The sequence below is a fragment of the Ovis aries genome, chromosome 2, assembly GCF_016772045.2.
Source record: "Ovis aries strain OAR_USU_Benz2616 breed Rambouillet chromosome 2, ARS-UI_Ramb_v3.0, whole genome shotgun sequence".
Taxonomy (NCBI): Eukaryota; Metazoa; Chordata; class Mammalia; order Artiodactyla; family Bovidae; genus Ovis; species Ovis aries.
In genome coordinates, this window is record NC_056055.1 from 95,624,902 (window position 1) to 95,651,689 (window position 26,788).

Here is a 26,788-nt window from a genome sequence, read left to right on the forward strand (position 1 = left end):
TCACTATGTTCTGCAAAAGAGCTCAACTATTTCTTTTTCTTAGAGAGCACTGTACCATCTTCATACTGATGTTACAAACACTTTTCAGAAAGTCAAGAAATTAACTATTATGAATACTCAAAATGACTATTTTCTTTGAAATATGTGTCTATCACCTTCTGAGAATTTTTATGCACACTCTAAGACTAACAAACTAAAAATATCTAGGAAAGTTACCTATTCACAAAACTTTATATTCCCTTAATAATAAATTCCTCAAATAACTAAAGGATAAAGATGTGATTATTTCTTTGAGAAGTTTACAATTTTCTTTCCAGCCAACACATTTGGAACTTTTAAGTTTGTTTTGTATTGAAATTTTAGTAATACAAGCACAAACTCAAATAGAGATTATAAAAATATTTTAATCTGGTGTTGTGACATGTTAGAGATTTAATATTGAGATATCTCAATTTTTTTTATTTCTTTTGGTCTAATGTTGATTTTATTCTTTCACCAGAATGACAAGCAGATCCCAAAGAGCATATCAACAAGACTCCCTGGTAGTTTAGGGACAGATTAAATGCCAATACACTACATTAAAAGCTTTGCAAAAATAAAGTTAAAATATGTCACCTTAAGTCTTACGTCAAATTAGATTTTATCTACTGGTGAAGAAAGCTGAGTGCCGAAGAACTGATGCTTTTGAATTGTGGTGTTGCAGAAGACTCTTGAGAGTCCCTTGGACTGCAAACCAGTCCATTCTAAAGGAGATCAGTCCTGGGTGTTCACTGGAAGGACTGATGCTAAAGTTGAAACTCCAATACTTTGGCCACCTCATGTGAAGAGTTGACTCATTGGAAAAGACCCTGATGCTGGGAGGGATTGGGGGCAGGAGGAGAAGGGGACGACAGAGGATGAGGTGGCTGGATGGCATCACTGACTTGATGGACATGAGTTTGAGTGAACTCCAGGAGTTGGTGATGGACAGGGAGGCTTGGAGTGCTGCGATTTATGGAGTCGCAAAGAGTCGGACACGACTGAGCGACTGAACTGAACTGGGAACCTTATTTCTAAGTATATTCCTTTAGAGAAAATGTTTGTTTGCTCTTAAACTTGAATGGAATTTATTTCTCTTCTAAACACATACACCAAATTTTTTAAAAATGACTTGAACAAAAACATAAAGGAACATCACCATTAAAAGGACCTTAGGTATACACAAGACCTTAATAGAACACGACTCATGTAGCGAGAGGAGCTACCCCACGCCCGAGGTCAGGGGCAGTGGCCTAGAGGACCAACCCCAAGTCCAAGAAGTGGCAGTTGCACGGGTGCAGGAGGGTCAAGAGAAGCTACTCCACATTCAAGGTTAGGAGGGGCAGCCGGTGAGGAGATACCCCTCGTCCAAGGACAGGAGCAGCGGCTGCGCTTTGCTGGAGGAGCCATGAAGAGATACCCCATGCCCAAGGTAAGAGAAACCCAAGTAAGATGGTAGGTGTTGCAAGAGGGCATCAGAGGGCAGACACACTGAAACTATAATCACAGAAAACTAGCCAATCTGATCACACCGACCACAGCCTTATCTAACTCAATGAAACTAAGCCACGCCTGCGGGGCAACCCAAGACAGGCAGGTCATGGTGGAGAGGTCTGACAGAATGTAGTCCACTGGAGAAGGGAATGGCAAACCACTTCAGCATTCTTGCCTTCAGAACCCCATGAACAGCTCAAGGCAAAATGATAGGATACTGAAAGAGGAACTCCCCAGGCCAGTAGGTGCCCAATATGCTACTGGAGATCAGTGGAGAAATAACTCCAGAAAGAATGAAGGGATGGAGCCAAAGCAAAAACAACACCCAGCTGTGGATGTGACTGGTGATAGAAGCAAGTCCAATGCTGTAAAGAGCAATATTGCATAGGAACCTGGAATGTCAGGTCCATGAATCGAGGCAAATTGGAAGCGGTCAAAATTACAGTTGAGAATGTATAATCTGTATCATGAGGAATCATCAGACAAAGCCAAAGTGGGAATGAGTAATATTCTATTAAAAGTGGGGAGGAAAGTTAAATTCAATGTTGTAAAATACAAAGAGGCTGTGGAAACATTCCAGGTTAAAGGAAGCTAAAGAGTAGTGACAATTAAATGTTACAACTGATGTGAGGCTCCTCAACTAAAGTGGAAAAACATTATAAAGCATATTATTGAGTCAAGAGACAAATGGAAATACTGATGGCAGATTCAACAAAACTATTTTATCAATGTTAAATTTACTAAAGCTGAATTTACTGAAGTTAACAATGTATTGTGGTTATATGAAAAAGAATATCACTATTCTTAGGAAAAAATGCAATGTAGTATTTAGAGGTAAAATGTCATGATGTATGTTACTCAGCTTTAAATGTTTCAGAAAGAAATACACAAGTATATAAACAGAGTATGTGCAATGGGATAAAATATTAAAAACAGATAAATCTAGGTAAAGCATTCACGTATACTTCTATTATTATTCTTATTCCTACAACATTTTAATAACTCTTAAATTTTTCCAAGTAAAAATTAATAAAGCAATGAAATATTTTATGAATTATTTTAATTTCATTTTTCATTTTCTCTGTGAAAGCTCCTTGAATCACCTTCAGATAAAACTAGACCCCTCTATAAAGACTATCTGCTGTCATAAACAATCTCTTTTACTGCCTGAAGTGTACTTTTATAATGTTCTTTTTTTCTTAAGTTGGATTTGACCTGGTTGTTGAAGAAAGTCACCAAAAAAAAAAAAAAAAACTGCAGACAATAGAGGCAGTACACCGCCTTGTGGCTGAAAAGTGAAAAGCTAGATGCTTTTACATCAGTATCATCTGAAGCTGAAAAAAATTCCATTCACATATTTACAACTAAAGCTACCATATACATTCAGAGTTCTGCAATACAATTTAAAGATTTTCACTAAAGAATATAAAAGGAAGGCAAGATAGAAACAAAATAGGAAATGTCTTAAAATATAAGAAAATTATGTGTACATACATCTTATTTCCAGCTTTAGGAAAATAAAAAATGTCATCCCCAGATGATAAAACATACTAAGTGTCAGAGGTAGGAAAACTAGAGGAATTCCAATTTATACTTAAATAATATTTAAATATTTCTATCAAACACTTTAAAACTGTCAGAATTTTATAACAACTGGAGAGAGGAGAGGTAAAGGAGGGAGGGAAGGAACACATGGTTAGCGTGCGTTTAAGAACCGCACAATGCTTCTTGTACTCTTTCCCATTAAGAAAAAAGAAAGGCAGTTTTAATTTTCCCAATTCTCTTCTACCATCTGCAGTGCTCCTTAAAACAGCTTAATTTACAGTCTTGGCTCTGAATTATAAAAGAGCCCTATGTCTATCCTTGGGATTTAAGTTCTCAAACCAACATCAGTCCACCTTTCTTTCTTTTACCTCCAATACAGTTCTAGGCAGGATTCTTTCTTGTAACTCGAATGAGTTTGCTTTTAAATCAGAGTAATACACTGGGGAGATCTGCATGACTTAACCAAAAAGAACCACACGTGTGAATTACTAAGGTTTATATTTCTAAAAGAAAAAAAATCAATTTCCTGTCCAAAAGAAAAATACTGGGAAGAGACCTCAACAAAATGATAAAGAAAGAGAGCCGCATCAGGATTCTTCCCATTCTGGCAAAAATTAGCTATCAATCAGGCAAACTAGCCTAGCAATAGGTATAACCCTTGGTTCTTTGCACTATCCTAGGAGTAAAACAGGCTGAAAGAAGCCAGTCTACCAACTTCTGAGTTCTGTACTATTAAAAATGAGACACAGGCAGAAACTAGAGTATCCAAAGCAATTCTGAAAAAGAGTAACAAAGGTTAAGGATGCGCACTAAAGGCTACAGTAATTAGGACAGTGACAGTATTAGAGAAAGGATAAACACCCAGATTAGCAAAACAGAAGAAGAGTCCAGAAACAGATCTAACACATATATAGATGGTCCATAGTTGAAAATAACATAAATGTATACCACAGCTCTGTGGGTCAGACGTCTGGGGGGGTCTCACTGCACTAAAATCAAAGTCCCTACACACTCCCTTTGTTTCTGGAGGCTCTAGGGGAGAATTCATTCCCTGCTCACTTTGGCTGTCAGTTCCCTGATATGCTAGGACCAAAGTCCCTGCTGCCTTGCTGGTTGCCAGCTCCCAGTCAAGGTCCTCTCATGGCACATCTCTTTAACCTACTCTTCTTTCCCTTTAAATTACTAAGTGTGAAGAGAACTGGGATAACCTGCATAATTCAGAATAATCTCCCCATCTCAAAGTCCTTAACCTTAACCAAATCTGCAAAATCCCTTTTGTCAGTATACAAAAGTAAGACATTCTCAGGTTCTAGAGACCCCAGAGTCATTTTTCTGCCTACTAAATGGCCTCAACTGGAAAAAGGATAACAAACTATGGTGCATCCACACAGTGGAACACCAACTACCCATCCAGGAAAAGGAAGGAACTACTGATAACACAGCAACATAAACAAATCTCAACTGCATTATGCTGAGTAAAAGAAGCCAGGCTCAAAAGGCTATATACTGTACTGATCTATATGACATTCTGGAAAAAGAAATAGTATAAGGACAAAAATCAGATCAGTGGTTGTCAAGGGCTGGAGACAGGAGAATGAGTGGACTACAAAGAGCCATGGGGGAAATTCTGAGTGTGACGGAAGGGGTCTTATTGTGGTAGATAAATTTATCCAAACTCACATAACTATATAATTTTTTTTAATGAATTTTGTTCTAAATTACACTTTTAATATTTTTCAAATAGGTTACTGCCAAGTCTTAGAACAAGTTCACAAAAATGAAATTACATAGTACTCAAATGTAACCCTCGAACACCATGGAATGGAGCAAAACTGTTTTTCTCAAAGGGCTTTTTCCAAACAGCAAATTAATCCATACCTCTAACGTTTCCCTCAGCAAGTTCATTACTCAAGATAGCAAAATTCAACCCTTGTTTCCATTTCCATTCCCCAAATAATGTAATTCTAAAAATGAGTTACCATACTCCAATTTCTCTGATCCATGATTCTCTAAGAATTTGTTCTATAAATTGCCTCTCTACAATTATAAGTTTTTGTAAATAAGGCAATTCTCTAAATGGGGGGGCTCTATTCTATACAAAAATGACTAAAGGAAACAGAGGTTCTCCTCTTTCTTCTATCCCGATACTCCTGCTTTCAAGCCTTTCCAGTTTTAAGTTGTATGAGATCACTTTGTAAGTGCTTTATTTAAAGGGTACAAGTAGGATATGCAAACATTCTACTAACGCTAAACCTGGAGTCCTATCCAAGTTTTAAGCTGCAATATTGTCAATGATTAGTAGCATTTTCTGTTAAGGTTTTCTGAAAAATTTATCCTGTTATTTTGATAGTCTGCCTAAGGATCACAGCCTAATAGCAACTTAAAAGGACATAAGGACATAAGTAGGGTACAGGTAATCAATGCTCTTTAGAATACATACTGAGTTTAAAATAACTGAGCATAATGATGGGTGTAAAGAAAACAAAGACCTGGACTGTACAAATAAATAAATAAATAACTGAGCATAGAGTAATGGCAATTTAAGAAATTGATCGCATTTGTTGGGAAAAAAAAAATCCTTCTATGCTTTAAAATATGTATACAATAGTTTTCTCTTAAACTATATTTTTAATAAATGAAAAAGTTAGGAACTTGTTAAGTAATAAATTGTTTTTTAAAAAGGCAGTAACAGTAAAAAGTAATAATTAAAAATAACGATGAGTTATTTTGCTTTCTTTAGGGTTTCATAAAAAGAATTTGGGGAGAGGAATCCCCAATATTCATCAATGTAAAGTGGAATTTTAAGAATGGTGATTGTTACAAATTCAAAGTTAAAAATTCTACAGCAAATACAGGAACATTTTTCACTGCTTCTCAACAAGTACTATTCTAAGCACTTTACAATTTTTTTCTGATTTAATCATCATCACAATCATATGAGTAGGTGCTGATGTTACGTCTATTGTCCAAACAAAGTAATTCAGGCCCAGAAAGGTTAAGTAACTTGTCAAAAGTCAGAGATATAGTAAGCTGTGGAGGTCTGCTGTTAAAAATGCAGGTTTAGTTTAACTCGAGAACCTTCGTTTTTCACATTTATGCAGACTTTCTTCTGCGTAAAGATATTAGTTCTCCAAGTGGTAATACTAAAAATTGTAAGGGTCAGTATCTATATCTCAAAGTATCAAGTCAGTTTTCATTCAAAACTGACCCCAAGCCTCACAGGAAAATACTTATTTCTACTGGCAAAACTAAGATATGCTATTAAACCAAGATGGAATTATTATTTTATAATGGAAATTTTCAATGAAAAGACACACAAGAGCAATAACAACTGGTAACCAAGAATAAATCCCAAATGAATCAAAGATTTCAATATTTTAAAAAACCATAAAGTACCAGAAGGAAGCATGAAAAATACTTTGTATAATTTCAGAATGGAGAAGGCCTTTTCTAAATATAAAACCTGAAAACCATAAAAGTTTGATAAAATCAGACTATATAAACCTGAAATATGTATACATGTGCAAAAATAAATAAATAAATAAAGCTATAAGTAAAGTTAAGCAACAGCAAAAAAAAAAAAAATTTGCAACCCATATCACAAACAATGGACTATTAAAAAAGACCAAAACCCTCTACCCACATACACACAAAAGGTAAAAAAATGACAAAGAGCTCAGAGGAAAAGGAAGTTCAAACAGCTCTGTAACATACAGAAAGACAGTCAATCCACTCACAGTAAGAGATAGCTTAGTTGGTAAAGAATCTGCCTGCAATGCAGGAGACCTGGGTTCAATTCCTGGGTCAGGAAGATCCCCTGGAGAAGGGACAGGCTACCCACTCCAGTATTCTTGGGTTTCCCTTGTGGCTCAGCTGGTAAAGAATCTGCCTGCAATGCGGGACACCAGGGTTCGATCCCTGGGTTGGGAAAATCCCCTGGAGAAGGGAAAGGCTACCCACTCCAGTATTCTGGCCTGGAGAATTCCATGGACTGTATAGTCCATGGGGTCGTTAAGAGTCGGACACAAGTGAGTGACTTTCACTTCACTTCACGAGATTGTAGATTAAAATCCCCAGTGCAGCGCTGGTATTGGTGAGAATTTTACCTAACAGAGGAACAACCATCAAAACGTCAGATAACATCATATTAGCTAAAGTATATGAAAACATATACTCCACATTTGTGGGGACAGGTATAAATTAGTTTAAACTCTGTGAAAGTCAATTATGGCAGTTACCTTTTAAAGTTTCAAATGCCCAAGCATCTAATTCAACAATTAATTTACAGGTATTTATATAATCACTGAAAAACATGATTACTTACATACAGATATATTCATACCATATGCAGTAACAAAAGATAGTAAACACTTAAATGGCCATTGACAAACTTTTGCTATATCCAATAATGGAATAGTACACAGATGCATGTGTATATACATATATACATGTATGTATATATGTATATATATGTATGTATACACACACAGACACACACACACGTACAGTAAGCCTTATATGCACTAAGTAAAACAAAAGAAAAGAAAAGGCATACTATTAAATGGAAAAGATTTAATAAAAAAAGGTACGGAACAATCTATCTGCATAGTATGCTACAATTTATGTGAGAAGAAAAAATATATATACACTTATACATTTGTAAATGTATAGAATATCTCGGGGAGGATATACAAGAAACTGGTTTATTGTGGCTGCCTATAGGAAGGCATTCAGAATGGGAAAGAAAAAAAAGAGTGAGACTAATTCTCACTGTATACTTTCAAAAATTATACTATGTACAAGTGCATGTATTTACCATTCAAATAAACAAGCTGTTAAATAACAGACACAAGACACATGGCTATGTGGGAAAATGTCCTTATTCTCTGAAATTTCAAACATAAACATTTAGAATCAACTTACTTTACAGTACTTCAAGAAAACAGATGAAACAAATATGAAAAGTGGTAATAACTGTTACATCTAGGAAATAGTTATTTGGGGGTTTCATTACACTAGTCTCTCTACTTTTCTAGATAGATGACACTTTTCATAATAAAAGAGTAAAAACAATCTAATACAGTGAAATCACTTTTTTCTAACTCAGACAGGTGGTATCACTTTACTGGAAAAGAAAAAATTTACACAGGGAAATGCTTAAAAGTTACATATATAATTTAAGCATCTTAGGTTAACATAAAACAGGGATGCATCTTCATTTACCAATCTTTGGATAAGAATCCACAGAAAAGAGTTCAGGCTCATCCTACTCACATAAGCCATTGTCTACATCTCTGCTTTTGGCTTATTTAAAACAGAAAACTCTGAGTGCAGAAAAAGATAACCCTTTTTATATATATATATATATATATATATATACACACACACACACACACACACACACACACACACACACACAATGCCACCCAAACTTTTACTGCTGTTATCCCACAGCTAACTGTACTTTGAGTTTTTCCAAAGCATTCAATGTGATCAACTGATCTTTTCATACTGCTATTTCATCAGTTTTTATATTTAACTATATTATAAAATTACAGTAATTTTATTGGAAATAAATATGAGTGACTCTTGGTAAAGTAAAACCTTCAAATGGTGGGAAAAGTGCACTGGCATAAAGAACAGGCATTAACAAACAAGTTTAGTGCACTGAACATCAGTAGATTTTTCAAGTGAAATAGAAAAGACAATTAATACAAAGAATTAGGTAAGTGATTAAGAAAATCTTAAATTTTTTTAAAAAGTTGATAATGAAAGAGCAGAGAATAGGAAAACTACTTGCTTACATCTAATCCAGTGCTTGAGCAGCAAGACAAGGCACTAAAACGACTGATGAAAAAACAACAGATATAGTTTAAAACTTAGGTTTCTGTAACACAAAGAATACAATTTTTTTGTGTGTAGACACTTACAAAATCAGAAATGCTTCTGAAGACCCTCAAAATTCCCCAACGGAAAACAGTTACAATTCAAGCCTATCCAGGACCTCTGAGAAGCTCAGGCCTTCCCATTTCAAGGAATATATACAAAGATTTCAGAGAGGTGGCCATCTGCTAAATATTTAAAAAGAACTGGGTTAAGATTTGCTTCAAAGTTATCAAGTTGGCAGAAGTTGAAGGAGGAGGTTTCCAACAATATGGGAGGGAACATACTGAATAATAGGTATTCAAGGTAGAGTTAAATAAACAAATAAATTGTTAAATAACTGTTACAAAACAACTTCATACATTCCAGAGCGGTTTATGTGAGTTTGATGAATCACAGGTCAATTTCTGAAGGTATTATTCCTAATAAGGCTTGGTCTTGGGTTTACTTGATGCCGTTTTTGTATCCACTGATAAAAATGCTCACTTAATCATGTACTGTAGATTCATGCTGCCCATTAATTCAATGCTCCAAAGCACTGTGGGCTTCCTTGGTGACTCAGACAGTAAAGAATCTGCCTGCAATGTGGGAGATCTGGGTTGGGAAGATCCCCTGCAGAAAGGAAAGGCTACCCACTCCAGTATTCTGGCCTGGAGAATTCCATGGACTGTATAGTCCATGGGGTCGCAAAAGAGTCAGACACGACTGAGCAACTTTCACTTTCACTTTCAGAGCACTATAAACTTTATTCAAATACTTTATCCCATTGAAGCTTAATAACAGCAGTTTATGAAGCAATAGTCTTTTATTCCCAATCAGTTCAGTTTTACTGACACTTATTGAGAGTTCAGCATTTGGCTGAGTACTCCTGCCCCTTGGAAAGTTACTTATACATACATATTCAAGGAATGTAAGTGACCTGAATTGGAACAAATCAAACTCTGAGTACTCTGACAGTGAGCTGAACCCACAAAATAGCTATACTTCATCAAAAAGGGCATGGATGCTTTCCCCTTACCAAAAACAGAAGAAAAATTAATGTTTTCTTTTATTCAACCAACAAACAGCATCAGAGTTCTATCACATATCACTACAGGTCCACAATACAAGAGTGGTCATAAACACAATTCTAGTTGTTGTTAAATTATATGTATAATGGAAAATCTCCTATCCTAAGACCTGTTTAGGAGTATCTTACTTTTTCAAAAAGTTAAGTATCCAGAACTAGAATTCAGTAACTGAAGTTTAGAACATGCCCATCCTCTACTAAGGAGCAGTGACTAGAGTTCCAGAACACTCCTAGCAAATCTACTCTGCAGTATACCTTAAGTTTGAGAAGCTGGGTTTTTAAACTTCTCTACCTTCCAGAACTGGGATAGTATCTCAACATTGCTTACTATCCATAGAGAAATACAGCTTCATTTCCCTCAATATCATTCACTGAAAGCATATTAATTTAAAATTCATAAAAGTATTTATGAGAATACTAAAACATTGCTAAGATTTCCCTAAAGTGCTTGTATTTTTATTTTTATGTGAAACCACAATCCTGATTATTTTATTGCACTATTCAAGACTTAAATTTCATTACAAACATATTCTTTAGTGCAATCATCTCACAGTATATGCCAAGTTAATACCTGTTCTCATTTTTAGTGCTACTTGAGCTACAATAAAGCTTCTTTTCCAAATGAAGATAGCACTCTGCATGCAGGCATATTATCTTATTTACTTAAAACAGATGTTCTTGGTAAGCAACTTGCAATTGGTAGCACTGCAACTCTTGTGACAATATCTAAGTTTTAAAACACTGCAAAATGATACATGCTAAGGTTTTACACCATCTCAATATAACATAAAATTGCTCACTTATTCACCTAAGGTGAACAAAAGTGACAATCTCAACCCTCACCTTTCTAAAACTGAAGGTATTTAGAAACCATGAATGTCCTATCTTCATAGTTAATACATCTCATTTCTATTAAAATTGTTATAACACTCACTAATTTCAAGTTTTAAAGTAGTGCACTGTCATAATTTTCTTATAACTATTTTTTGTTACTTTTGAAAGTAAAAAAGAACTATCGTAAAAAAAAAGAAAGAAAGAAAGAGAACTATTGTAAATTAAGTACGAGTAAGCAATCAAAATTTCAAAAAGCAGCAGAAATCAAGAGTTTGGAGGGGAAAAATGTATTTGAAAGCTGACCTTAGACTAAAACATATAAAGCTGTTTGTTTTATAAACATATGAATCATATAAAACTGAAAATCTCATTTTAAATTTTTTTAAATTGTGCATAAACATCTGTGTGTACTGTATTTTCAAACTTTAATGGTTTATGAGAAAATTCACATAAAGCATATTAAATACCATATACATAAATACCTCCATTGAAAGTTGTCATTTTATAGCTTCTTAGGCAATCCTAAGAATCCTTAATACTATCTCCTTTGCCATAAGCACTATAACAAAAGCACATAAGTTGCTCATTAAAAGAAAATATCAAAATTTCCGTGTGCTTTTAATAATAAAGACTGCTTTATCCAGATCTATTTAAAGTTCTTTGTGTTCATCAAAACAGGGATAAAGAGGTAAAGGTATGTGCCCCAGTTGATAAGACCCTGAAAAACTGATAGAACTGGTTCCAAGGCAAACCTTTGGTCTTTATGCATTTTCCCTTGAACCAGAGCTTCCTTTTCTAGACATTCTGTACTTTAAACATACAGGCAAATGTAGTACTATGTGGCACAGTGAAACATACACATGCCACACAAAAAGAGAGTACCTACATTCAGCTCTAATTTTTCTTTTTTTTTTTTTTTTGGCTCCCCTCAGGAAAAGCTGATCTGATTTTTAAGCAATTCAAAAATCCAAATTTTGGTGAACTATCACCTGAATTTTAAACGCTGGAAACCACCTGAAACTTTACATATTTAAATTTTGAGCAAAATATCTCTATGGCTATAGGCAACAATCTGTAACTCAGGCTTTATGTCAAGTACTCTGCATTAGTTTTCTATTGCCTCTGTTACAAATTACAGAGGCAAGAGTGGCTTAACACAACATACCTTACATTTCCTTATAGTTCTGGAGGTCAGAAATCCCAAGTGAGTCTTGGGACACTAGAATCAAGGTAGCTCCAGGGCAGTTCCAGGTTCCAGGGGAGAATTCATCTCCTTGTCTTTTCCAGCTTAAGATTATCTGCATTCCTTAGCTTTTGGCTCCTTTCTCCATCTTCAAAGTATATCACTCCAATCTCTGGGCCTCCATCATCTCATCTTTTTAGCTGCCGTTGACCAGTTAATTACTTTCTACCACTCATGTTGCGTGTGTGTGGCTTTTTGCTTTTTTCTAGTCTAACTGCATTTGCTTGAACCTTCAAGAAATGTTGAAAACGAATGGTCTTGTCTGATTCCTCGTTTTAGTTCACCAAGTGAGTGGTTAAGTCTGATCAAATGGTCATTACTGTATCTGAATAGTTTTCTATATCTTTTTTACCTATTGCTTATATTAGAAACGACTGCTGGGTATTATCAAAGGCATTTTTAGCATCTACTTATCTGAACTTTTCTCCTTTACTTTATTGAAATGAATTACACTAAAAAACTTTCTAATTAAGTCTTCTATAAATTCCTAGAGTAAATCATACTTGGTCAGTAGTATAATTATTCACTAATATACTGCTGGATTCTATATGCTAATGTTGTACTTATAATTGTTGCATCTATATTCACAAGTGAGAAGGCCTATAATCCGCCCACCTTTTTTTTGACACTATGTATGAAATTTGTGATATTAAAACTATGGAGAAGTCATAAAGTAAAGTGAAGATCTTTTCATCTTTTTCTAGGGCTCGGACTAATTTAAGTAGCACAGGTCTAATCTATTTGAAATTAATAACAGATAACATTATTGAACATTTTATTAGCTATAAACACGTTACAAGTATTGAGTCTTGTAAATAATGCTGTGGATTCACCTTGTCTTTTTCAACAGATCTCTATTCATCTTTCTAATTTCTTGCTTGTTAATCTCTTCAGGTATTCCATTTTAGGGAGAAGTTAATTTGGTTAATGTGTATTTTGATAGAATATCCATTTGCTAGCTTCAAATTTGTTTATACAATGCTACATGCAGTTTCTATTCTTTCAAACTCATAAAATGCATGACTCTCTTCTTCCTCACTAATCTCAATTTTAATTGCTCTCAACTTATTTCCTTAATCAGATCTAAGAAGAATTCATCTTATTTTCTTGTCTTTACAAAATCAAGTTTATAAATTTACTTATCCTTTTATTTTCTATGTCTTTAGTTTTAATGTTTACCTCTGTTAATTCTTTCTACTTTCTTTTGGTTTGTTATTTTTTAAGTTCCTTTAAGATGTGAACTAAGTTCCTGGACTATTCATTAAGCTTTTATCTATCTATATCTTCTCTTTAAACTCAGCTTTCAGACTTCCCTGCTGGTCCACTGATTTAAGAATCCACCTTGCAATGCAGGGGGTGTACGTTCAATCCCTGATCTGAGAACTAAAATCCCACATGTCACAGGGCAACTAAGCAGGTGCACCACAACCAGAGTAGCCCATGCACCTGCAACTGCTGAGCCCACATGTCCTAGAGCCCGTGTGCCACAAGAGCAGTCTGTGTGCCACAATTAGAGAAAGCCCACGTGATGCAACAAAGACTCAGCACAGCCAAAATTAAAACAAAACAACAACAAACCCAAAGATAAACAAAAAGAAAACTCAACTTTGTAATACTAACAATCAAACATCACACATGAATTCCACTGGATTCTGGATCAGAATCAACCAGGTAATTAATTAAAATAAATATGCTATAAATTTATTTTAGTAATTGGGCAAATTTTATATGAACATGTAATAAATGATACTATTTGAAATACTGATTATTTCTGAAGAGTGATGATTGGCCTTATTTTTAAGACGTGCACACTGAATTGTTTAGGCATGGAATGTTATGACATCTGCAACTTAGTTTTTAATAGGTTATGAACGGAACTATTTCCTCACAAAGTTTGTGTGTGAAACCCTAACTCTAGTACCTGAGAATGTGACCATTTTAGAAATAGGGCCTTTAAAAAGCTAATTTAAGTTAAAGTAAGTCCAGTAACCTTAGATATGCAGATACCACCACCCTTATGGCAGAAAGCAAAGAAAAACTAAAGAGCCTCTTGAAGAAAGTGAAAGAGGAGAGTGAAAAAGCTGGCTTAAAACTCAACATTCAAAAAATGAAGATCATGGCATCTGGTTTCATCACTTCATTGCAAATAGATGGAGAAACAATGGAAACAGTGACAGACTTTATTTTCTTGGGCTCCAAAATCACTGCAGATGGTGACTGCAGCCATGAAATTAAAAGATACTTGCTCCTTGGAAGAAACGTTATGACAAACCTAGACTGCATATTAAAAAGCAGAGACATCACTTTGCCAACAAAGGTCCGTCTAGTGAAAGCTATGGTTTTTCCAGTAGTCATGCATGCATATGAGAGTTGGACCATAAAGAAAGCTGAGCACTGAAGAATTGATGCTTTTGAACTATGGTATTAGAGAAGACTCTTGAGAGTCCCTGGGACTGCAACGAGATCAAACCAGTCAATCCTAAAGGAAACAGTCCTGAATATTCATTGGAAGGACTGAAGCTAAAGCTGACATTCCAATACTTTAGCCACCTGATGCAAAGAACTGACTGCTTGGAAAAGACCCTGATGCTGGGAAAGACTGAAGGCAGGAGGAGAAGGGGATGACAGAGGAAGACATGGTTGGATGACATTACCAACTCGATGGACATGAGTTTGAGCAAGCTCCAGGAGTTGGTGATGGACAGGAAAGCCTGGTGTGTTGCAGTCCACAGGGTCGCAAAGAGTCAGACACAACTGAGGGACTGAATTGAACGGACTGAAGGCCATAATGGTGGGCCCTAACCCAGTGTGACTGGTGACCTTTTAAGGGGAGTACAGAACACAGGGAGAGACAACAGGGAAACACACAAGGGAAGTCAACCAAGTGAAAAGGCAGCAAGAGGGCAGCCATATGCAAGTCAAGGGGAGAAGCTTCAGAGAAAAGAACCCTGTCAGTTCCCTGATCTTGGACTTTCATCCTCCAGAACGGTGAGAAAATAAGTTTCTGCTGTTTAAGCCAGCCAGTCTCTGGTACTCTGTTCTGGCAGCTCTAGCAACCTAATACAAATGGTTCCTGGGGAAAAAGGATAAATATAAGGAGAGAGAGAAAGTAAAACTGGCAAGACCTTACTGTTGCTCAATCTAGGTAGAAAGTATACGGATGTCCACCATATCATTCTTTCAATTTTACATAAGTTTAAACTTCTCCAAAATAGAAGTTTGAAGTTTTCCAAAATGAAAAGTTCAGGGGAAAAATTTCACCAAGAAATTCACACACGTACCCACATATATATATGTTTGTATTTGTCTGCTAGAGCTGTCATAACAAAATACCAAGACTGGCTGGCTTAAGCAATAAAAATGTATTCTCACAGTTCTGCAAGGTGGAAGCTGAAGATCAAGGTGTCTGCAGGTTCGGTTTTCTCTGAGGCCTCTCCTTGACTTGCAGACAGCTTTCACATGGCTCTGCTCTGTGTGTGCCCAGCCCTGGTGTCTCTCAGTACACTCAAATTTCCTTTTCTTGTAAGGACACGAATCAGACTGGACTGACTTAATCACCTCTTTGGGCTTCCCAGGTGGCTCAGTGGTAAAGAATTTGCCTGCCAAGCAGGACACACAGGTTCAGTCCTTGGCTCGGGAAGATCCCCCAGAGAAGGAAATGGAAACCCATTCCCTTATTCTTGTCTGGAGAATCTCATGGACAGAGGAGCCTGGTGAGCTATATAGTCCATGGGGTCAGAAAAGAATGAGAGATGACTCAGTGACTAAACAACAAACAAATCATCTCTTTAAAGACCATATCTCCAAATGAGATTATGTTCTGAAGTGCTAAGGGTTAGGGACTTCCATGTTTGAATTTTGGAGGGACACAATTCAGCTCATAACCAGATCGTTATCCTTGTCCTTACAGTCTTATGTCTTTAAACAAAGAATGTTAAGTCTATGATTTCTTTAATTCTTTTCTAGCCATTTGTTTCTCTTTCAGGATTTCTAGTACCTTCAAGATAGGTCTAAACCTGTCTTCCAGGTAACCATGAGTTATACGTAAGGATTTACACTTTCTGTGTGTGGTTTCTCTCTACTATTCTGTATTTATTTATTCAAGTTAATTTTTTAGCACAATGATGTAGCCTCCAGTCATGGCTAATCTCTTTATCAATTTGTCTCCTAAATTTAAGAATTCAGAATTGTTTTAGTTCCTGAAACTACATTTGTGTTCTAACTCTACTTCTTTGACAGTTATCATTACTTTGCAAAAGTTTCTTTTCCTATTGCCTATTAATCCTGTGTTCCACAGAAGCTACCTGTTCAATGTACTCAGCCTTATTTTCCTTCCCCAAATTGCTGAATTCCTTGAAGGTTCTTCCCTACTCATAACTGTTCCCTCAGCATCCAGATAGGTCAGACTACTGTTATCTATTAGAGGAAAAAAACAGCAGGTAATAAAAAACATGAAAATTTTCAGCACCAAGTACCAAACATGTTAACTAACTTAACCCTCTGCTGGAGCACTGGAATTAAGTTTATAAGAGCGTGCCCACCAGGTTCAGTTCAACTCAACAGAAATTAATAGGACCGCACTGACCTCTGAGCACAAAGCAAGCAGCAAATTGTCAAGTCAGCAATGTGGGCTAAGGTCAACATTTTCCCACATTATTTCCCTGTCCTACCTTCACTACTTCACAGTGCAGTGTATCTCCCTATTCATAACTACGATTAGTAACAAAACAGTAAAAATTTCTTAAAAATAACAAACAAGTCACATTAGTGTTGCCAGCCATGTCTGACTCTTTGCGACCATATGGATCATGGCCTGCCAGGCTCCTCTGTTCATGGAATTCTCCAGGCAAGAATACTGAAGCAGATTGCTTCAGTATTGCTTTCCTACTCTAGGGGATCCTCCTGACCCAGGGATTAAACCTGCATCTCCTGCACTGGTAGGTGGATTCTTTACCACTCCACTACCATTTATCCCAATAATCCTATTGGGGCCAAGTATTACCCATATTTTACAAAGGTACAAGGTGACTTTAGAGAAAGTTAAGTGTTTTAAAGCCAGGTCTATTTACATAAACACTTATAGTCTCTTCATAACTAACATTCCTTCTACTTCCACATTCATTTGTGTGATCTCAGGCACATAAATCTTTCTAGGCCTTATCTGTCCATCTGTAAAATGATGATACTAATACCACCTAACTCACAAGGCTAGTATACAAACCCAGTGAGTGAATGAAGGCAAGTAAAGTGATTAGAACAGTGTCTGGCATACAATGCTCCTAATATTATTATTTATTTGGCATCCTGTAGCTTACAAATATGATTTTTTACTCAAATAATTCAAAAGAATCTCAATGATCTGACACTTATCAGATCCACAAGTGGCTATAATGACAATTTGGGGTCATATTTCTGATTGCTTAACCTACTCACTGTAGCATTTAAAAGCTAACATGACCCATCTCATGGTAACATTGTAAAACTCAGTTCTCCACAATAGTCACTTTGAATCTAATCACCTTTTTTTTTTTTCATTAGAAAAGTTCAGAAGTCAAATTCTGTACTTTGTTATAACTTTTAAAAAAGAAACAAATTTCTAATCTAATTAGCTATCCATTAAACAGCTTCTTGGAGAAGGCAATAGCACCCCACTCTAGGACTCTTGCCTGGAAAATGCCATGGACGGAGGAGCTTGGTGGGCTGCAGTCCATGGGGTCGCACAGAGTCAGACACGACTGAAGTGACTTAGCAGCAAACAGCTTCTAACATAAAAAAGTAGCAGTAGTGTTCGGGTGTGAACAAAAAAGGACTTAACCTTGAAAACACCTCAAAAATTGGAAAAATAAACACATGTAAACAAAGGCAAAACAAAAGTAATCAAGCAAAAGTTGATGCTCTGTAAAAAGCGTCAAGAAACAGGATGATTAATTTAGATTATTCAAGAAACTAAAATGTAAAAGTAAAACGTGACAGGCTTTAACTATCTAAACTAGACTAGCATATATATAAGCAATTTAAAGCTACATATTTTGAAGAAAGGAGGAGGCAATGGCACCCCACTCCAGTACTCTTGCCTGGAAAATCCCATGGACGGAGGAGCCTGGTAGGCTAAAGTCCATGGGGTCGTAAAGACAACTGAGCGACTTCACTTTCACTTTCACCCTGGCTGAGATCTTCCTTGTAGCTCAGATGGTAAAGAATCTACATGCAGTGCAGGAGACCTGAGTTCGATCCCTGGATCAGGAAGATCATCTGGAGAAGGGACTGGCAATCCACTCCAGTATTCTTGCCTGGAGAATCCCATGGATAGAGGAGCCTGAGGGGCTACAGTTCGTGGGGTCACAAAGAGTCGGACACGACTAAGCGACTAACCCACCCACCAACATTTTGAAGAAAAGTCAATAACAAGACTGTAGAAATGTGTACGTTTTATAGTCTGTGGGTAAGTATAAATCATCCTATGACATTCCGAGGCAAGATGAATGGGATGACCAAAAATCTACTAATTATGAGGCAGCCAAAATACAATGGTTTCTTCAGTGCTTCAGTATAAGTAGATTAGCTGATGCTCTCTATAGTTATAATATGAAATTAAATTGTCATTTTCCAGTGATATTTACCCAATAGCACTGTATTAGAAATGAGAATATAATCAGGTTTCAGGTTAAATATGTGCTACTGATTTATGTCACTCTCTCTGGTTATGTTTTTATTTGGGCTACTGCCTATAGCCAAACTTTGCAAACAGAGATGCAAGTCAGTCTTTGGTGATAACCAAAAAAAAAAACATTTTACTCAAAAATCAGAACACGTGATAAAATTAGTGGGTGAAAGTTTAATGAGCCCATGGCAGAGCAGAATAGCCTAGAAAATTAGCATGTCACTTCTTCATTAGCTGGCATTCCAAAACTTCAGCTATTCTCCATCATCACAATAATCAAATTAAATGTACCTATATTAAACAAAGAGCTGACTCATTGGGAAAGACCCTGATGCTGGGCAAGATTGAAGGCAAGAGAAGGGGACAACAGACGATGAGATGGTTGGATGGCATCACCAACTCGATGGACATAAGTTTGAGCAAGCTTCGGGAGTTGGTGATGGACAGGGAAACCTGGCGTGCTGCAGTCCATGGGGTCACAAAGAGTTGAACACCACTGAGTGACTGAACTGACTGAACTGACATCAAATGAACCAGCTTATTATCTGATCCATGAAAAGAAGCTATTATCACCAAACATTAAGACGTATGTAGAAGAATTCAGTGAGATAAAGTCTTCTAAACTACTAACATGTTTGTTACAGTAAGTACTTAATAAACAGTGGGTATCAGTAGTAGTATATATATTCAAATTCCAAATGAGAGATGTGATTCTGCTTCAGTGTTGGCACTGTTATAGTCCTATTTCTGAGTAGTAATTTAATAAAATCATCTTAATCCTGAAAGCAATTAATTCCATCCTCACAAATGAAAAGGACCAATCACTACAAGTAAAAAAAAAAAATCAATCCAACATTGTTGAATCTCTTTATATAACTACATAGAAAAACAATCACATCCTTGAGGTAAAAAAATACCAGAGATAACAAAGCAATTCTGAAATTACAATGAATGCTTTTAACTTACTGATTAACTAAATCAGATACCGTCTTAGAGCCATCATCTGCTTCTTCTTCCATTTCAGAGTCCATACCATTGTCACCTTGTGAATGACATTAAAAAAAAAAATTGAAAACACACTTATAAGACAAAAAGTCAGAGCAACATATCATTATACAGAAAGTTTCATCTATAAAGTGACAGATTAAGAAACGTGACACTTGTTGAAAGATGACAGTTTTAATTCTTATATTTAAAATGCCTTTTTGGGTATCTGTCCTATTACCTATTCTATAAATGCATAAAATGTATATAAATGAGAATGTGTGTGTATATATATATATATATATGCATATATATACTTACAGACTATACACACATGTACACATCTTTTACCAATTATAGATTCCATTAAACCATTTTACATTTTAAAGAGGTGTTATCTCTAGAAATTGAAAGTCTCCATTTTTTTGTTCCTTCTCTTGTAACGCTAATACTAAAATCCTTGTAGAGTCAAAAAAAAGCAGCTTAAAAATCCAAAATTCTACAGGTAATGTATGGCAAAGAAGAGTCTTACTTTAGGCAGTTAGACAAATGTCAGGAATTTGCAAGAAATTATTCTAACTCTGCATTTGGCTCTTATTAAAGCAGGCAATGGCAACCCACTCCAGTACTCTTGCCTGGAAAATCCCATGGACAGAGGAGCCTGGTAGGCTGCAGTCCATGAGGTCGCTAGGAGTCGGACTTCACTTTCATTTTTCACTTTCATACATTGGAGAAGGAAATGGCAGCCCACTCCAGTGTTCTTGCCTGGAGAATCCCAGGGACGGGGCAGCCTGGTGGGCTGCCATCTATGGGATCGCACAGAGTCAGACACAACTGAAGTGACTTAGCAGCAGAGCAGAAATGGTACTCAATGGATAATTAGAAGCAGTGAGAAAGCAAAAAACTAAAAAATATCTTAAGAGAAGTCTTTGCCTTCTTAATAATTTTTTATAGAATTTTGGATAAACTTTTTTCACACAAACTTCAATGTTCTTACCTACATAACTGATTTGGAAAAACCACACATACATCAAAAAGTCCATTCCTGAGATGCTATTCTACGATATAAACTATAATTTTCTATAAAGAGAAGTAAAAACATTAATTAATGACTAAGAATAAAGCTGAAGTCAAGTAAAAATACCTCATGATTTATGCTAAATATAGTATTAACTATCTATACTAAGTTACCAGAAGGTAGAAATATGCATTCTTACCCTCAAGAATCTTCAAAATTTTTTTTTCAGACAGGAGCTCTAGCTGTTCCTGGCAAAGTCTTTTAATTTCTTCTATTGAACAGTTCTAAAGAAAATGATATTTTTAAAAATGCATTTATATAATACAGCACGAAAGTAAACTAGAAAACAGCAAGCATTAAAAAAAATTCTTGCTTAGCAAAGTTGTGCAGTCAAACCAAAGAAAAGTCACATATATCTTTTTTATAGGATAAAATCTGAAGACCTGCCAGTTAACATGCAAACATTATAATTTATAGTTTTAATTGGAACATATAAAGTCATGTTAACTATGAAAGAACAAACTAAAGAGTGAGTCAGGTGACCAGATATTGTTAATAGTAGCCTATTTCAGTTCAGTTCAGTCGCTCAGTCGTGTCCGACTCTTTGCGGCCCCATAAACGACAGCACGCCAGGCCTCCCTGTCCATCACCAACTCCCAGACTTCACCCAAACCCATGTCCGTTGATTCGGTGATGCCATCCAACCATCTCATCCTCTGTCGTCCCCTTCTCCTCAATCTTTCCTAGCATCAGGGTCTTTTTAAATGAGTCAGCTCTTCACATCAGGTGGCCAAAGTATTGGAGTTTCAGCTTCAGCATCAGTCCTTCCAATGAATATTCAGGACTGATGTCCTTTAGGATGGACTGGCTGGATCTCCTTGCAGTCCAAGGGACTCTCAAGAGTCTTCTCCTATTTATGTTAGGCGAATACCACTAAAGGCTTAAATATTCTAGCCCTGGCTCTGTTCATCTTAGATATATATGCTGTTGGGTTTAACTTGCCTAAGTCTTTTTTCCATATCAGTAAAATTACAACACCACATACGTTTCTGAGTAATTTTCAGAAATAAACATACAAAAATATTTAAGACTTTAATGAAATACAGGCTATTACCAACTATCATTGCATACTGTGGTCTTCCCTGGTGACTCAGTTGGTAAAGAGTCTGCCTGCAACGTGGAAGACCCGGGGTTCAATCCCTGGATCGGTAAGAGCCCCTGGAGAAGGAAATGGCAACCCACTCCAGTATTCTTGCTGGGAGAATTCCATGGAGAGAGCAGCCTGATGGGCTACAGTCCATGGGGTCACAAAGAGTCTGACATGTGAGTGACTAACACTTTCACTTTCTTTCTTTTATTACATACTGTTACACATTAGTATACTACTTCTTAAAGCAAAAGAATCAGTGTATATCTAATCTAGTTACTTAAATTGCCAATATTTAATAGAATTATTCCCAGAAGGTCAAAAAATTCCTTACCTAAATACAGTTAAGTGTCCCATTTCTTTCTGGCAAATTTTTCAAGACACAAAGCCATTATGGTTCTGCAAAATCCCTATATCTTTTTGAAGTAGCTTAGTTGAAAACATACAATTATAATTTCCATTAAGTAAAATGACTGCTACAAAGAAAGTTTTTGTATATCTCTATATAGTGGGGAACCTGCTAGTGTATGTCATGAAGTACCTTTAACACATCAGGAAGCATCTTCTGTAACTTCTTCTCTCCTATGATACAGAAACACTGTCGAAGCATTTCTTTTTTGTCTGATATATAGAAACTAACTGGTTTTAACGCCACAGTCAGGTCTAATCCACCTTCTTCAAGGTCACTGTGCTCTGCCAAGAATAACTCTTTTTCCAGAGGTGGCAAAAGATATTTGGCCTCCTAAAATTAAGACATAAAGAACCATTAAACAATAAAAATATGTCTATAACATCATACATCATTTAATAAAATCTTTACTAAACATTTTCAAATGCTTTGGTTGCATAAATCAATTATTTAAAACCACAAAAAAGACTATTTAATTGCTCAGTATTCTTTGACATTACTCTCCAGGCTGTAATCATCAGCAAATTGATAAAAAGTGAAGAAATAATAATATCTTACAACACGCAAATGAAAATATACTCAATATTGAATAATTTTCTACAATTTCAGACTTCTGAAGAATATGATACTCCTCCAGTAGACCATTCACCCAAGAATTTTATGTATGTATGGTCATTCTTAATTCTTAAAACAAATAGGATAGCAGCAAAATGTTACAAATCACATATATAATAAAGTACCACTGCTTACCAGAAGCTACTGTCATTTTTAAAACTGTTAAATATCCAATCATATTCAAAGCCGGCAAGTAATTTAAGACAATTCAATCAACTTTGCCTCCTATTTTCCAAATCTATCCAGTCTCTCAAGTCTACTGCCAGAATGCTGATTCAAGGCAACATCCTCTTTGCCTAGATTACCTCCAGGTGGCATGAGTGGTAAAAAACCTGCCTGCCAAGAGATGCAGGTTCGATCCCCAGATGGAGAAGATTCCCCTGGAGTCAGAAATGGCAAGCCACTCCCGTATTCTTGCCTGCAGAAACCCATGCACAGAGGAGCCTGGTGGACTACAGTCCCTGGCCACAAAGAGTCAGACAGGACTGAGTGACTGAGTTCACACACACTGGACTCCCTATATCTAATCAAAGGTTTCGCCAATCTGTTTTGTATACTGTCACCAAAATGGATTTTATAAAACGCACACATAATCATCCTCCCTATTTGTAAGACTTCCCAGTGAAGTACTTCTCATAAAAATACAGTTTAGTTCTGTATGCAAATGCTTACACAATCCTTATTACTGGTCTTCTCATAATAACAGAGTACCAAAAATATGCAAACTATTTAAGATAAGAATGGTGATATCCAAAAATGAAATCAGACAATGCTTGCTCCTTGGAAGAAAAGCTATGACAAACCTAGACAGCATATTAAAAAGCAGAGACATCACTTTGCCCACAAAGGTCCGTCTAGTCAAAGCTATGGTTTTTCCAGTAGTCATGTATGCATGTGAGAGTTGGACCCTAAAAAAAGCTGAGCACCGAAGAGCTGATGCTTTTGAACTGTGGTGTTGGAGAAGACTCTTGAGAGTCCCTTGGATTGCAAGGAGATTCAACCAGTCAATCCTGAAGGAAATCAGTCAAAATATTCATTGGAAGGACTGATGTTGAAGCTAAAACTCCAATACTTTGGCCACTTGAAGTGAAGAACTGATTCACTGGAAAAGACGCTGACACTGGGAAAAATTGAAGGCAGGAGGAGAAGGGGATGACAGAGGATGAGACAGTTGGATGGCATCACCGACTCGATGGACAAGAGTTTGAGCAAGCTCTGGGAGTTGGTGATGGAAAGGGAAGCCTGGCATGCTGCAGTCCATGGGGTCACAAAGAGTCGGACACAACTGAGTGACTGAACTGAACTGATCCAAAACTAAATCTAGAAGGAATAGAAAAACTCAATATATCTATAACCATCAAAGAAAGTGGGGGAGAAAAAAAGGTGAGAGGCATTAAGGAAAAATACACTACCCCTAGAAAAATCCACCAGACCCAAAGAGCTGTATGGTCCAACAGTCAAGTACACCCTTGAAAGAAAGGTATAAAGTACTCTGGAATACGTGAAAAAAAAAAAAAATGTTAAGTTTTCCCAACTCAATCCATAGCCCAATACTAAAACAAAACAGGGTAACTACAAAAATAAAAACCTTAATCTGATTTAACTTAACATAAACACAAACGTATTTAATAAAAATACTGAATTACAGTCGAGTAGAACCACCAAATCAACAAATCAAATAGGATTTATCTCAAAAAGCAAGGACAATTTATCAATAAAATTACATTATCAGATTAAAGAAAGAAAACTGTATGACCCCTCAACAGAATGCCCCAAAGGTAACTGATAAGACTCCACAAAATCTCGGAAAAACCAGAATTAAAAATTTCCTTAATTTGATCAGATATCTTTCAGAACCTATGACAAATAGATTTACTGATATAAAAGTTAAAAACTGTTTCTACTACAAAAAGGAATGGGAAAAGAATGCCTGCTATGAATGCCTGTGTTCAACACTACACTAAATGATTGAAAAAAAAGAAAAGAAAAGAAAAAAGCCTTAGATAATGCAAAATAACAAAAAAATAAGAAATATCAAGGCTGACGAGTCAATGAAGGGGCTGCGTATCAAACAATTAATGAGGAAGCATAAAGAAAGCCTTCCATTTCCCATCATGTGTGTTGTATATATTTAAAGCATGCAGTCCTGCAACTGGTTTTTTTGTGTTTTTATTTTTTTCCTGCATCTGTTTTATAATGTGAGCAAACTTTTTTTTTTTAATGGCATTATTTTGCCAGGTTGAAGGCACATAAAGAGGGGTTTTATTTCGTTTTGTTTTTTAACTTATTTTAATTGGAGGCTAATTACTTCACAATATTGTGGTGGTTTTTGCCATACATTCACATGAATCAGCCATGGGTGTACATGTGTTCCCCATCCTGATCCTCTCTCCCACCTCCCTCCCCATCCCATCCCTCAGGGTCATCCCAGTGCAGCAGCCCTGAGAACCCTGCCTCATGCATGGAACCTGGACTGGCGATCTATTTCACACATGATAATATACATGTTTCAATGCTATTCTCTCAAATCATCCCACCCTCGCCTTCTCCCACGGAGTCTTTACATCTGTGTCTCTTTTGCTGTCTCACATATAGGGTCATCGTTACCATCTTTCCAAATTCCATATATATATGTGTTAATATACTGTATTGGTGTTTCTCTTTCTGACTTACTTCGCTCCGTACAATAGGCTCCAGTTTCATCCACTTCATTAAAACTGATTCAAATGTATTCCTTTTAATAGCTGAGTAATATTCCGTGTGTACATGTACCACAGTAAAGAGGGCTTTTATAATCAGATATTGGATTCCAATGTAGGTGTTATTAACAAATTGGTAACTACCAATAAACTTCCTTAATCTCTTTGCTCCTCAATTTTCTCAACTTGTATAAAGTAGATGACGAGAAGTAAAGCGGGGCTTGCAAGGGCACTGAAGGCTAGTTCCTGACCCAGACTTTTCAGGGAGACTAAGGTGACCACAGGAGTGGAAGGAGCTAAAGGCAATCATCAGACGATCAGCAAACCCAGAAATTTTAAGTTCAAGTCGTGGGAGTGTGGGGTTCAAGGGAACTTAGGAACGTGAACTTCAGACACTGGATCCCGTAAGACCGCAGCCTTAACAGGAGCGACAGCAGGCTCCGCATCCCGCAGTCACATTCTGCTCTTCGCCCGCCTTCTGAAACCGCGGCCGCTTCGAGAAGCGACGAGAAAGACGCGCACGCACCTGCTGCAGGGAGCCGGAGACGCTGGAAGATGAGTCAGTGCTTCTCCGCTTCCGACGCTCACCGCGCTCCACGCCGCTGCCACCCCAGCAGCTGCCGCCGCTCCCACCGCCGGTGACACTTCCACTCACGCTAGTGTTCCCACAGCAGGTGACGCTTCCGCAACCGCTTGCGCTCCCGCAGCCGCTGGTGCTTCCACTGCCACTGCTGCCTACGGCGGGGACCAGGTCCGGCGCTGCGAGGGCCGCCGCCGCCTCCTGACCGCTTCGTTTGCGCCGCTTCTCCCTGGAAGACTTCTTCCCCGTCATGATCCCACTCCAGCAACCATCCGGTGAGAGAACCCGTCTCCTGATGGACCAAAAGCCTCCCGCAGCGGCGAGCTGCAGGAGCTGGCGTCGCAGCTTGACGTCACTTCCGGTCGCGCCGCAAACGTCTAGAGTCGTTTCTGAAGGCGGGGTGGGGGCCAATCAAGCTGCCTCCGCCTACTGCGGAGGTTGGCTGTAGAGTTTGAGCGCGGTTGAGCGGTGTGTGAGGACTTTTGTTGTATGTTTCCATATACAAAGAACCATAGATGGAGCGTTACAATAGCTTTTTGCCTTGTTGATACTGTTTTTCAATCTTTGTCAGTATGCAATACACAGTAAG

At 37.0% G+C, this 26,788-nt stretch overlaps 1 protein-coding gene across 2 annotated transcripts in view; it reads right to left on the bottom strand.

Moving 5' to 3' along the window:
* Positions 1-26,550, bottom strand: part of CAAP1 (caspase activity and apoptosis inhibitor 1) — a 76,883-nt gene extending 50,333 nt beyond the window's left edge. For both annotated transcript variants that reach the window (XM_015093251.3, XM_060411014.1), the window contains exons 1-4: positions 26,146-26,550; positions 22,438-22,638; positions 20,949-21,033; positions 19,714-19,789 (exon numbers count right to left, since the gene is read on the bottom strand). In XM_015093251.3, coding sequence (XP_014948737.2) covers positions 19,714-19,789; positions 20,949-21,033; positions 22,438-22,638; positions 26,146-26,451 — 668 coding nt within the window. In that variant the 5' untranslated portion in view covers positions 26,452-26,550. The remainder of the gene's footprint in view (positions 1-19,713; positions 19,790-20,948; positions 21,034-22,437; positions 22,639-26,145) is intronic.
* Between the last annotated feature and the right edge of the window lie 238 nt (positions 26,551-26,788).